The sequence below is a fragment of the Tinamus guttatus genome, unplaced genomic scaffold (assembly GCF_059628265.1).
Source record: "Tinamus guttatus ecotype Peru unplaced genomic scaffold, ASM5962826v1 Tinamus_guttatus_pri_ptg001087l, whole genome shotgun sequence".
Taxonomy (NCBI): domain Eukaryota; kingdom Metazoa; phylum Chordata; class Aves; order Tinamiformes; family Tinamidae; genus Tinamus; species Tinamus guttatus.
This window is the reverse complement of record NW_028289621.1, coordinates 2165657-2178387: the sequence shown is the minus strand read 5'-3', so window position 1 is coordinate 2178387 and position 12731 is coordinate 2165657. Positions and strand designations below refer to the sequence as shown.

The window sequence follows — 12731 nt, the reverse complement described above, 5'->3', positions numbered from 1 at the left end:
TTTTTCTCTCAACTCCTAGGCTGAAAATTCCAAAGTTCCTGTAATCTATTCAGTTCAAGTATTTTTGCATTTGATTCAGCTTGGTCAATAAAGTGTTAAAATCTGCTTTCCTGTTCCTTTGTAGATTGTAGTCACATTTTAATGATCTACTACAGTTATTTATAAGCAACACCCTTGCTGCATCTATTTTTATTACCATGAAAATACTTATGCATCCTACATTTAGGAGGAAAGAAGTTCACTCAACATCTGAAGCTTAAACTGCATGACACAGACTCTTCCTACCTATATTTAAGGAATTCTAAGAGTCACAAAATTTGTTTCACAAGTGACATTTTGGTTTTAGGGCTATAAGAATCCCTAACCAGCTGAGAACTAGACAGTGTACAGCCAAGAATTTAATTCCCAGCACTCCAAAGAAACTCAACATGAACAAATGTAAAATAATTAAATCCTAAACTTCTTCCAAAAGTTAGTGTTGTTTTTATGCCTTGAAGCATGAAAATTTGTTCCCTGTCTTCAAGATCATGTTCTTCTCTTGCCAACTGTTTTCAGTTCATCAATTTGACACAAGTGCTACTTCATTGGAAATGCACTTATTTTTAATAATCTAATTCTAAATTTAGTCAACAGGCAGATTCCCCAGAGAGAATAATTTCTTAACATTTACCTCCAGTGATAAAATTAATGGACAAGAGCACTAATAAGCGCAAGTAATTTAGCCTTCAAGATGCAGGATGACTATTTCAGCAATATTATTGACTCTCTGTAGCTGCAAAGGTCAAGGTCACCTAGACATATTGGATTGCAAATATAAGGTTGCTTTAAGTATTATAAGATACAATTCATTCTAGAAACTTTAAATGAGGAATCTAAACCAAACACTCATTTTTAACAAAAAATGAACCACTGCTAAATGCCAATAACCAAGTGAAGGGAAACTTCCAAGCAAGCCAAAAATACTACATATCCCCAAGATCCCTTTAATATAAATTTGTTACAACAGTAATAAGTACTTGCTAATGTAATATATGAACTTCATATGCAACTTGGAGATGTTTTTGGTATAAATGAAGTCTTGAACACTGCTAGCCGAAACGCACTGTGGATGTAACAAATGTCATGCCTCACTTTAATTAGAGCACAAACAAAACAATTAAACACAAAGACTGTCAAGTAAGTCGTTCATGTGCAAACTCGAGGAAAACATAATTTCCATGTCACAAAGAGCTGCCTTCACATGTTACAAACACAGAGCTGTTTCAGTTAGACATCCATCGTCATTCGCTGTTGGCAAGATGGGCAGAACTTGGACTGGGAAGCCTGGATTACTTCCCCTAACCCGGGGAAGTATTTCAAGATGACTTAAACAACACAGAAGTCAACCAAAGGAACTATGTGGGTGAGATTTGCAGTTTGGACCTAACAGAGGTCCTCTCTCTCCAACCACCATCTAAGGTAAAGACTGTAGATAAGGGTGGCACAGTTACAGTCCCCCAAAAGTAATAACAGCCTTGGCAGAAGCCAAAAAAACTACTGCAAAACAGAGGGAAGTGCAAAAATAATGAGAGTTTACATTTTGACAACACAACTTTTAACACCAACACATCACATTATTCTTTAAGAAGTCATGAATGGTGCCAGGTAAGTCTTCCGAAACATTCAGAGAGCTTCGTACCTTGACTACAGCATTGCTGTGGCAAACTGTAACATTAACACTAACCTCTAATACCTGTGCTGACTTTTAACCCTTACCTGTAGCTTCACTAGCACCATTAGGATTTTTCTAGCATTAAAGTAGGCAGACTGCGGTTAAGTATTAGATTGTCAGACTAAAAGTGTAGCAGCCATGGTGCAGAAGTGCATGTCCAGTAATTACAGTGCTTGGAAATGGCACTTTGTAGACACAGCAACAGAGAGATTTAAAAACTCCCTCTGGGTTTATTCCTGTTGCAAATTACTGTATATGTATAAATGGATATTATCTGAAAAAGTAATTTCACCACGATCCTCTAATGGAAATTCCTTCGTTCTTCCCATAACTTTAAGCCAGGCCCATTTTAGGCACTTTGTACTTAGACAAATTTGCCAAAGACCCTTTCACTTATGATAAGGAAAACCTAACGCATCGTAGAAAGCAAGTCTGACCAGTTTTGAGCAGCTTTATTTAGATAACATCTCTCATGGCTCCAATACACCTAGGTGCCATCCTGTATTTGTCATAACTGATGATGCCATATACGTCATCCTAAACGCCCGACTCGAAAGTGCAGAAGTTGTAATACTTCAGCGTAATGTAATATATTGTGCTGATACGTGCCATATTAGAGCATAACCAGTTTTATCTCCCCCTCTCCCCCAAAATAACACCTGGCAGACGCTCAGGGACGCATATCTATTACGGGAGCTGAGCAATCCCTTGGAGATGTGCACCAAGTTACCTGTTTTTTTTTCTAAATGTTGGAGGACCCAAGCCCCACTCACACACGCACCCCTGTCCTTCTGCTGGCTGCCTGCCTGCACCGCAATTATTGGAGCTACTCGACGAGGAACATTGCAACCTCTCCTAGGGACAGCCGGATTAGCGGATTTTGAGGAGAAAAGCCAAAGTTAGCGGAAGTTTTTAGGGGAGGCAGCGAGAGGGTCTCCCGGGGGATATCCAGAGACGGTGCCTGCAGCTCCAGCGCGTTGCTCCCCCCGGCCAAGTTGGCCGCCCGTGACTTCCCACGCGTTATTTTCCTCCCGCTCCGCAGCGGCGCTCGCCGGTGCCGGGGGACGGGGCCAGGGCCGGTGTGCGGCCGCTCGCCCCGCCGCGGCGGGAGCGGGGAGCCGGGCCCGGGGGCGGCGCCGCCGCGCTCCGCTCCCCTCGGCGCGGCCGGGGGCGTTGCGGAGCCCCGCGCGGGCAGAGCCACGCGGCGCGGGGGCGCCCCACGACGAGGAGGAGGAGGAGGAGGGAAGGAAGGAGGAAGGCGGCAGGTGCCCGCAGGGAGCCCCCGGCGCGGCCCCGCACTCACCTCGCCGCCGCTCACGTACAGCTCCATTTTGTGGCACGGCGCCGGCTCCTCCGCGTCCTCCAGCGGCGCGAACGGCACCATGGCCCGCGCCGCGCCGCTCAGCCGCGGAGCCGCCGCCGCCCGCGGCACATGCCCCGCGGCGGCCGGAGGCGCTCAGAGAAGGAGGAGGAGGAGGAAGAGGAGGAAGAAGCGGGCGGGCTCCGCGGCGGCTCCGCGGCCGCAGCCCATAGAGAGCAGCGGGAGCGGGGGCAGCGGCGGCCGCTGGTACCGGCCGGCGGCGGCTCCGCGCTGCGCTGCCCCTCACACACCCCCCAACATGGCGGCCGGCGAGGGGGCGGCGCCCGCCCGGCGCGGCGGTGACGTCAGCGCGGGACGGAGAATCCCCTGCATGGGGAGGGGGCGGGGCCGGTGACGCCAGGCCCCTTGGAGCCTCCCCCCCCGCCCCCACGCGGGGCCGGTGCGTGGGGAGCGAGAAGGCGGGAAGCGCTGAGGGAGCCGCGCGTGGCCCCGCGCCTCGGCCTGTCCGCGCGGGAGGAGGCGGCCCCCGCGCTGCCCCACGAAGGGCCGCGGCGACAGCGTCGTGTGTGTGTGTCCCCCTCCCGCCCCCTCCATAACGGTCGCACCCGCCCGGCCTGTCAGGGCCAGCGGCCACAGCCTGGAGCGGAGGAAATCCGGCCTAGAGGAGCGGCGCGAGCGTATTAAATAAAGAAAAGGGGGTTTTCAAAGTTCAGAGGTGATCCCGAGTTCTGAGGTTTTAAGATAAAAAAAAAAGATGGGCAGTGAGAAAGGGAAAAGGCAGGTTCCTCCTCGGCTCGTTTTCCAAACCAGAAGGGGCATAGGGAAGACCATGGATGAAACAAGTGATCTTCTCCATCACTCTCTGATCTTAAAAGCAGGAAAAGGATAGAGAACGGTGTGAAAATTAAGAATTTTTAAGGAGAGAAAGGGTACCTCGATGGTACCGAGGGTTTTAGTTAGATATTCCAAATGGCTTTTTAATAAGCACTGTGCTGTATATATAACAGCAGCAAAGGAAGTCTCCAACCATTCTTAACGACCAAATAATTTTGATGAAATTAGCCTGACCAAGGCACAAGCTGGTGCACTGCGCAGTCCACACTGCCTTTGCCTTTCTGATGGCTTTTCACCCCAAACCCAAGCATTGTATAAACAAGTGCACGGCATAAGATGCTGTGGTGCTGTAGACCTTGATTAAATTAGAGCAGCCTGTCCCACAAAGCTAACCATTATCAATATATTGTAATGATAATGAAGAGCCTCTTGTGAACGTATCTTTGTGTGTCCGTATTTCCATGTTAAACCTGTTTTCACAGGTCTGTATCTCAGCCATGGGAGACAGAGGTTTGGACTGAAAGAAGGAATGTGCATCAGGAACGTGCTTCCTTCATGAAATTACAAAGTATAAAAGACCAGAGTCACCAGGACTTAGTATTAAGAGCAAATCAATTTAAGTACTAAATATAAAAATGTGTAGGCTGGGTAAACATTATTTTTGTTGTAGTGGCATCGTGCGTCGTGCACATGCAGGGCTTTTAGCGTGATTAAGTGATAGGAGAGGAAGGGAATCCGCAGGTCCCCTAAGCAAACACAGACAGTAAGGAGCAGCTTCCAGGGCTGCTCCCTGTCCCGCACACCGGGAAGACTATCCACAAAATCCAAGTGGCCAGGGCTTTTCTGTGAGGTTAAACGTGTGCGTGCACCCGAGGAGTGTCATGAAGCAAATCTTAATTTAAATAGATAGGAAATTAACTGCGAGGTGACTTGTGCTCTGAAAGTGGTGGGGTGCTCAACAGGAACTTGCATGGAAAACTTGCCTTGGGATGCCATCATCCTGCTCCTGACCTCTTTTTAATGGTACTGAGACTCTTCCTATCATAAAAGATTTGCAAGTTCTCCATCCCCAAGGCCTAGCACTATAAACTTGAGGAGAGTTCAGAGAGAAACAATGATCAAAGAAATGGGGTTTGGGACTGATTTCCTGTCAAAGGTTAAGAAAATTTGATACACATAGGTACAATAATGACTCATTCAGTAAAAGTAAATTGAAACTTTTTTTTTTTTTCTGGAGGTCTCTCAGCCAAAGAACCAAAAGCTATTCAATAAAAAGGCAGCAATATGTCACCGAAATTCATAACTTGGCAAGACCCAGGAAGAAAGAGCCTTTTATAGAAATGTAAAATACCAAAAATATAATAGCAAGTCATAAATTTAGGAAGAGATGGTAAACCTCGTGCCTTGGGTTTTAAACCAATATCTAAATGACAGATAGTTGGAGAAGTTTTGTGCTCTTTTCCAGAGCATCTAATCCAGCCCATCCATGACTGCGTGGAGGTGAATTCTCATTTAGTGCACGGTTTTCGAATTAATATTTTTTACATTCTAGCACCCCAATTTGTGCAGTAACCTCTACCTATTATGTGCCTCGGCTTGTTTTTGCATCATCAGCACGACATAACCAGTACTTCCTCCATCAGGTGCAGTGTTGACTTTTACGAGATAAACATTTCCAAATAACCGGTTTCTCAATATTTGTTCGCCTTAAAGCCAGCTCTGTGACACAGCAAAGCTGCTGAGACGGCTCTTTCGGCCGCTCCGTCAGGAAGGAGCAGCAGTGCCAGGGAGCAGGTCCCGCTGCTGCCCGCGAGCCTGGACCTGCCCCACGCACTTGTCCCTTTTACAGCACTTGGGACGGGAGCCGAGTGACAACAGCCGTGTTCCGTTTGCTCATTCCGTTTCCCTGCAAGGATCGGGCTTTGTACTTGAAAATATCAATATCATACGCTTGAAAATATGAACAACAGATTGCTTGGGAGGTAAACAAAGTCCCTGCAAATTTCTTGCCTGTCATTATTAGCAGTGATTTTTTCCAAGAGTTTATTATTTGGCATTTCTCCCTAAGTTTTCTGTCAAACTGTATCAACCTTGTTCCCAAGCAAGACTATTTCAGAAGGATCCCACCAACTTCATTCGTTTCCAGCAAAGGGAAAATAAGAATATCATCAGGCCAGCTTCTGAGAAAGTGCATAGAAAGAGAAGAGAAGTTTTTGAGAAACTTCATAGAAAGTGCAATGTTGTCTGCTTGTGCCTACTGCAGATTTGTTCCAGAGTAGAAACCGATTTACCCGGAGTTTATTAAATAAACATGAGATATTCCATGTCCACATCCCATCCTGTCTATACCAATGCTTAAAAAATGCAAATATAGTCACATTTGTGTGTGTATGTCTATATTTACAGAAATGTAGTAGAAAATATGTAATAAGCAGTTCTGATTCTGTTGAGCTGTTCGTTATGCAGCTTGCTCCCGTCTATGGTGGCAAGAGAAGTCACTCACACAAGCTAACAGCAAGGATAATTTTTATATACAGTTATGGTTATGCTGAAGCAAGAGTGAAGAGACCCTTACAGATTTACGTGCTTCAGATTTATGAATATATTTCTCCACGTGCGTCTTTTATAGTAAGTTTTAAAAAATCTTTTTGGAGAATAAATGCAAGACATGATCAGCAGTCACTCTTTCACTCTGACCATTGAAGAGGTCTCTTGTCTCAAGCTCTTACATGACAGTAGCCAGCTAGGACATGGGATAAACTTAGCAGGAAATTTTGGCATGTTTGTCCCAGAGGACCAGAGAGAGCTCTTAGACTTATGGAAAATACAAATAATTTATTTATGATGATCCAAATTCATGGACAGTAGAGCGTGAAAACTGCAAATAGACAGAAAGTGAATGAATTTCCTGCTATTGTTCTTGATACTTTCCTAAATGCAGTTTTCACTTAAAACTTTGGAGTTATTCTTCATTTCAAAATGCGTTTTGGATTGGGATTTCCTACAATATTATATAGTGGGGTTTTTTTGTGTGTGTTTATTTCTTTGTTTGTTTTTAAATCAAAGCCCTGAAGCAGCCAAATGACGAATCTCAGAAGTTGCATACAGTCAAACGAAAAGCTACAGAGCGCTAAATTAAAAGTCCAACCTCCTGTCTCCAACCCTGGCCAGGAAAACAGAGACCAAAGAGAAGATAAAAGCAGGGAGAGCAGCACCTAGCAATATGTCTGCAGAATCTGCTTTCAGCCTGCAGCAATTCAGGTTTCCTGAGAAAAGGAGGGTATCTGGATGTAATTGTCTCGATAGATGATTTTTCCATGAATTTGTCCAAGCCTCTTGGAATCTCTTAACTTTTAGCAATCTCAACAACTTCCACAGGTCTTCTTATCTGTAAAGACATCTTTCTTTGCACCTGCTGCTTTTTGTTTCATTCAGGGTTCCCTAAATTTGTATTGTAAGAGAGAGTAGTTAATCACCCTGTCCACATGCACATTATTTTATACATGGTTCCCACGTCCTCCTTTCTACCTCGCTCCCTTCAGTTTTCCATTTTGAAGATTCCTAGGCCATTCAGTCATTTGTGAATGAAGGATGGGGAAATTCCGGGTTCCTTGAGCACATTTCCACTAGTGACGCAGAAGTAAATATAAAATAACTACCGGTAGCACACACAAATTACAAAGAGAAAGGAAGGCACCGAGGAGAACAGAGCAGCCCTAAGATGTCAAAGTCGTCTGGGAAATGACAAGCGACTCAAATAAATTACAGGCCTGTCCCGACGGTTGGATGAGCAAGCTGTGATCTGGGAAGGAGGGAGTTGCTTTCAACCCCGTGAACAACGTGGTAAAAAGTGATCCTAAGGACTGAGTACAGGTGGGAAATTTGTGTCCAGAAAAGCACAGAAGAGGACCATAGGAGTACTCAAGCGCAGACTTCATAACTTAGTGAAAAACCGGAAGGTCCAGCTTTAGCAAGCTTTATTTTAAGCACACATCAACAAGAATTTCGTTGGGAATTCAGTTTTCTTTCCCAAAACTACAAAATAAAAACACTAAAGCAACTATAGCTCTCATTTAAGCACCTAAGGTTTGCTGTGCCAAATGCAGGTTGAAAAAGTAACTAGCTATTGAAATAAGCTGCTAGCAGAATGTGCAGGATTCAAGAGATGGCAAATCTACACACAAAAAAATGTGTTTTTTTATTTTTTTGACTCAATCTCACATGATTTCCTGTTTTCCAAAAATGGCTTCATTATTTTTCTTCAAACCTGTTTAATCCCTGAAGCTGGAAACAAGCTGGAAAAATCAACTTGAATTCACAGTGAATTTTACCTCAAAGCAGAGAATAAACCGTTGTGATATTCCAGTGTGCAGATATATCAACAGTGATGAATACTTAAAGATCTGATGTTGCATCTAAAATCCTCATGATCTCAATCTTCAGGGAAGTTTTTATGGCAGCAGAGGGTGTTACTTTTGTAATGCTGCTTCCTAACTTTAGCTTGAAACCCACATATCTTGCCTCAAACTAACACCCTAATCATTCCAGGTAAAAATTCTTTCCATTTCAGAAGATTATAATTAACTTATTACCGAGCTATGTTTAGAAAAATGCCTCAGCCTGGAAGATTAAATAGGGACTTAGTATCTTTCAGAAATAAGTCAGCAGTAGCTGTTTGTGTCTTGCAGTAACAAGATACCGATTTAAAATATTATATTTAGAAATTGTTTTGTCCTTATCATGGAACAAAAGAACTCGACTGCATGAGTAATCTTCCTGGGAATACAGGGGAGATCGTTGAATGCCACTTGAGTAATATGAGTTTAGGCCTTGAGATAATTGCTATAATACACAATTTCAGAGGATCAACACTCCCGCAGAAACAGAAAGCGGCATAACTTCCCCATCCAGCGCTCTCCTTGCTGTTTCTAAGGGTCAATATAACTTGCATTGATTGCTATTTCTTTTTCACTATTGTCAAGGTTATTTTCAAGCCATCTTGACTTTGCTGCTGTTCCAACTGGGGCACTACTTGACTCATCAGTTCTTTATTTGGAACAGACATCGCATTTCTCCACTTCATCAGTTCTCCTCCCGGTGAGGTCACTTGTTTGTGGCCATGCAATACCTCCTTCAAGTCTGGATTTCTCAGTTTAACTCATTTTCATAGTACCCTGTGCAGAGAAGCCTTCCTAAAGCCACAATTCAGCCCAGTGCCTGTTTTGCAGAAGCGTGACTTTGCATGCAGCAGGATATAGGTATATGGTAAAAGCCACGGACATTCTGAAATGCTTCTCAGAATGGGCATCTGAAGCCCAAATTCTTTTTCCATTGAAAATGGTGACAATATCCATAACAATTTCAACAAGAGCATGATCATTCTGTAAGTAATTGCTATCAGGAATTTAATTTAAACCTCATTTGACTGACATTTCTTGTTTGCAAGTGTCTATTTTAGGCACAATGTCTTGCTAGTATATCTCTCTTCGTCTTAATCATGACTGATAACAGAATAATCATCTCAACTCCTTTCCTTTTCTTTTCCTGAACAATAGCTTTACTGAATTTTTACATACCAAACATACAAGAATAGAAACAATTAGACAAATAACAGTAATATATGCAGATGAAAAGGTAAGTGAATAGAACTTGCTTGGAACTATCATATACTGGATGTCAGGTTGAGAAACCTTCACAATCACCTATGATTTTTTTAAAAACTAAGGACAGATTCAAGTTTTTCTTTGAAGCATGCCTGTAAACTCACAGTGCTCTACCCTGGCCTTGCATACATGTATTAAATATCGAAAGTCTAAGCCTAATAACTGAGAGCTGCTCATCACTTCTATCTTTGCAGTTTAACCCAGTGCTCTGCATGACTGTCTCGTCATGTCCAGCCTATCTGACATCAAAACGCTGCCACCAAAGTCAAAACTATTTATCCCAGTCACATTGTGCTTTTCCTGGACAAATCCGAAACAGCAGTTGCAATTGTAATTTATTTTTAAACAATGTCTTCCATACAGGCAAATGTCACAAAACGCCTCACAGTTCACTTCATTATCTTGTTCCTTCCACTGCTTTAATAAACGGCAGAAATCACAGGGCAACTGAAAGCTCCATTGCAAAAGGACACGACTGTGCCTGTTCCCACCTCTTTGCAATATTTCCTCATTTGCCATAAATCTACGAGGACAAGAGCTTACACATATTTTTTTCAACAAGTTGCCTGTGACACCGAAGGAGCTGCTTCTCCTGCCGCTGACGAGCTGTCACCCACATCCATCAGGAGCCAGGGCGGAACAGATGAAAGCAGTAAAAAAATGACAGGCTAACAGACTTCCGAATGATGAGGGAAAAACGCAGGCCAAGCCATCTGAGAGGCAGCTTCCCACCCGCGGCAGCGGGAGGTTTTAGTCGAAGTGGTGTGTTGGCTTCAGCGGGAAATGGGAGCACTCAGCAACGCAAAGGAAGCATCTAAGTGAGTGAGATCAGACTTTTAAAGAAGGGATATTACCCAGCAAACCAGCGTATCGGTAGATCACTTAGGAGTAAACAATACATAATTTTCTCTTAGCAGAAAGAATAATGTTAGCAGAAGATGCCTTGAAAAACTATGAAGGCTCCACGCCAGCCTGGTCTGAGTTTATGTAATTAGTGGAGTTTCACTGGATTTAAGCCAATTTTAATTGAGCTCTACATCTAATACAAGACTTTAAAAACACAGCAGAAAGTAACTGGATCTAGAGTCTTCTTACACCCGTCTTTTCTTGTTGTTGTTTTATGTTGTAATTCCGAGCATTGGCCTTTATCTAATACAAGAAAAGCTCTTGGTACTTTTATTTTCCTGTACCCAGCACAGTCTATTACCGTTTTTGTGAGAACCTCACAGCGAAGGAGAGCAGAAAACAGCAGGGCAGGTTTTTTAAGCAGAGAAGGAACTAATTTCTTACTATAAAAATAGAGATACCACTCTTTTTTTTTTTAATATGCTAACTGTAATATGAAGAATTAAAGAATGAAACAATGCTGGGTTTGTGTGGGAAGGAAGCATGTTTAAATCGAAAATGAATGTATCTTGTGATTACAGAAGCCATTGAAAGGGATAGTCATCATTAGAATAATTCAAGTATCCAGATTTAAATAGTAACTCTAAAATTGTGAAGCAGGTACAAATACACAGACCGGTGAGAAAAGGGATGAAGTTCAAATCAACTCAAAGGAGAAACCTGAGCGTGGCTGGAGCGAAAGCTAAAATTGTCCCTGACCTCAGTGGCAGCTGAGGGGCCGCACGTAGCGATTCCGGGGCGTCACATTTAGGCTTTGCTGCATTTTATGTGCACTGAGCACTGTAACTCTTTGCTGCTCATTCTTTTCCAGACCGTATGAACTATGAGAACTCTCTGAAATTTAAATCAAAACACCCCTCTCCGCTTTGAATTACTAAACAATGGGTGATTAAGCACAATTATTGCGCTTGCCACAACAGAAGTAACATATTTCTTCTGTTATGACAAAGTCCTCGTTGCTTAATGCATTTTTAAAGACAGTTACAAAGTATTTTCCATGCAGTCATTTCACATCCAGCTATTACTATTTACTTAGCTTACTAGGTGGAAGATATTTCCACTCGGAGACTATATTATATTTATATTAACAGCTACAGATAAACCTATGGCCCCTGTCATGGTGATATATGGATTTTTTGGCACGGAGCAGCGCTGGCTGCATGCAGGATCACAGCATTCCCGCCTCGATGATGCCCTGTCGCAAAGTCAGGCAAGGTTTTGGTGGAGCAAACGGGCTGCATTGGTTTCCTGGGCAGGAGAAAACGTTGTCATTTGCTGTCACAAAATGTCAAATCGAGGCCATGGTGAAGGGCGGATGGGAGCAAGGGAGGGCCTCACTGTCCTGGGCACCTCTCTGGGACACCTCTGCTTATCTCACTTGCCTAAGAGCAATGCACCTAGTGCAAGACAAAATCCTTCCCAAACAGACCTGGTTTTGGTCAGGAAGCCGCGATTTGAGTTTTTACTGGGGGTAAAAACGGAGCTTTTGCAAAGCGCCCAGCCTTCAGCAGGCATCTTGGCACCCTGAGAGCAGAGCCAACCTTCCCATGTTGTCCCAGGGGAGCCAAACTCCTGTGGGACTTCACAAGCTCCGGTCTCACACGTGGGTTATTGAATTCCCGGTGCGTCACAGTCAGAGATCGCTCCGAAACAGCATTTGGTTCCTCCAGCACCATCCGCTACCAGCTCCCCGGGGCCCAGCCGGCCCCACCGCGAGCTCCTCGGGGGCACAAGCATCTCCGTTCACTACAAATAAGAAATACATATTTATGAGCTTACAGTTATTTTTAAAACGACTAACAGATTGATGGAGTTGCCAGAAAATGTCTATTAACATATCAGGTCAGATCTTGAATATAGACATCGGAAATATAGAAGCTGAATGCAGAAGCTTATAAATTCCATTGATTTCAGTGTATGAGTTGTATCCATTCAAGATCTCCTTCCTTCAAGGAATACTTCTAGGAAACGTGCTTGTGAGTATAGTATTTGTCTCTGCAAAATTCTTAGAATATAAAAGGTAACATGTAACCCAACATTGTAATTAGATAAGGGTAAAAATAGCCTCTAAAGCTCCTTTGAGCAGGAGAGTTTTGGCATGAATTTCAATTTCTGCCTTTAATTATTTTCCTGGTTTTAATACAAATTATTGTTTTCTGCACCGGTTTGATTTTTTGCATGTAAAACAGTCGTAAAATGTTTCAAGGAAGAGTCCGCAACATATAGCTTACGATTAGGATATAACCAAAGAAAAAGGGTTTTTTTTTTTTTTCCTTATTGAGCAAAAAAACAACGT

At 43.4% G+C, this 12731-nt stretch overlaps 1 protein-coding gene across 1 annotated transcript in view; it reads right to left on the bottom strand.

The window, feature by feature from the left end:
- The window catches only part of LOC104569121 (ribosomal protein S6 kinase alpha-6), a 33737-nt gene extending 30519 nt beyond the window's left edge, over positions 1 to 3218 (bottom strand). Inside the window, exon 1 of the mRNA XM_088538503.1 lies at positions 3015 to 3218. Within this exon, the coding sequence (XP_088394629.1) occupies positions 3015 to 3095 (81 nt within the window). The 5' untranslated portion in view covers positions 3096 to 3218. The remainder of the gene's footprint in view (positions 1 to 3014) is intronic.
- Positions 3219 to 12731: the final 9513 nt, after the last annotated feature.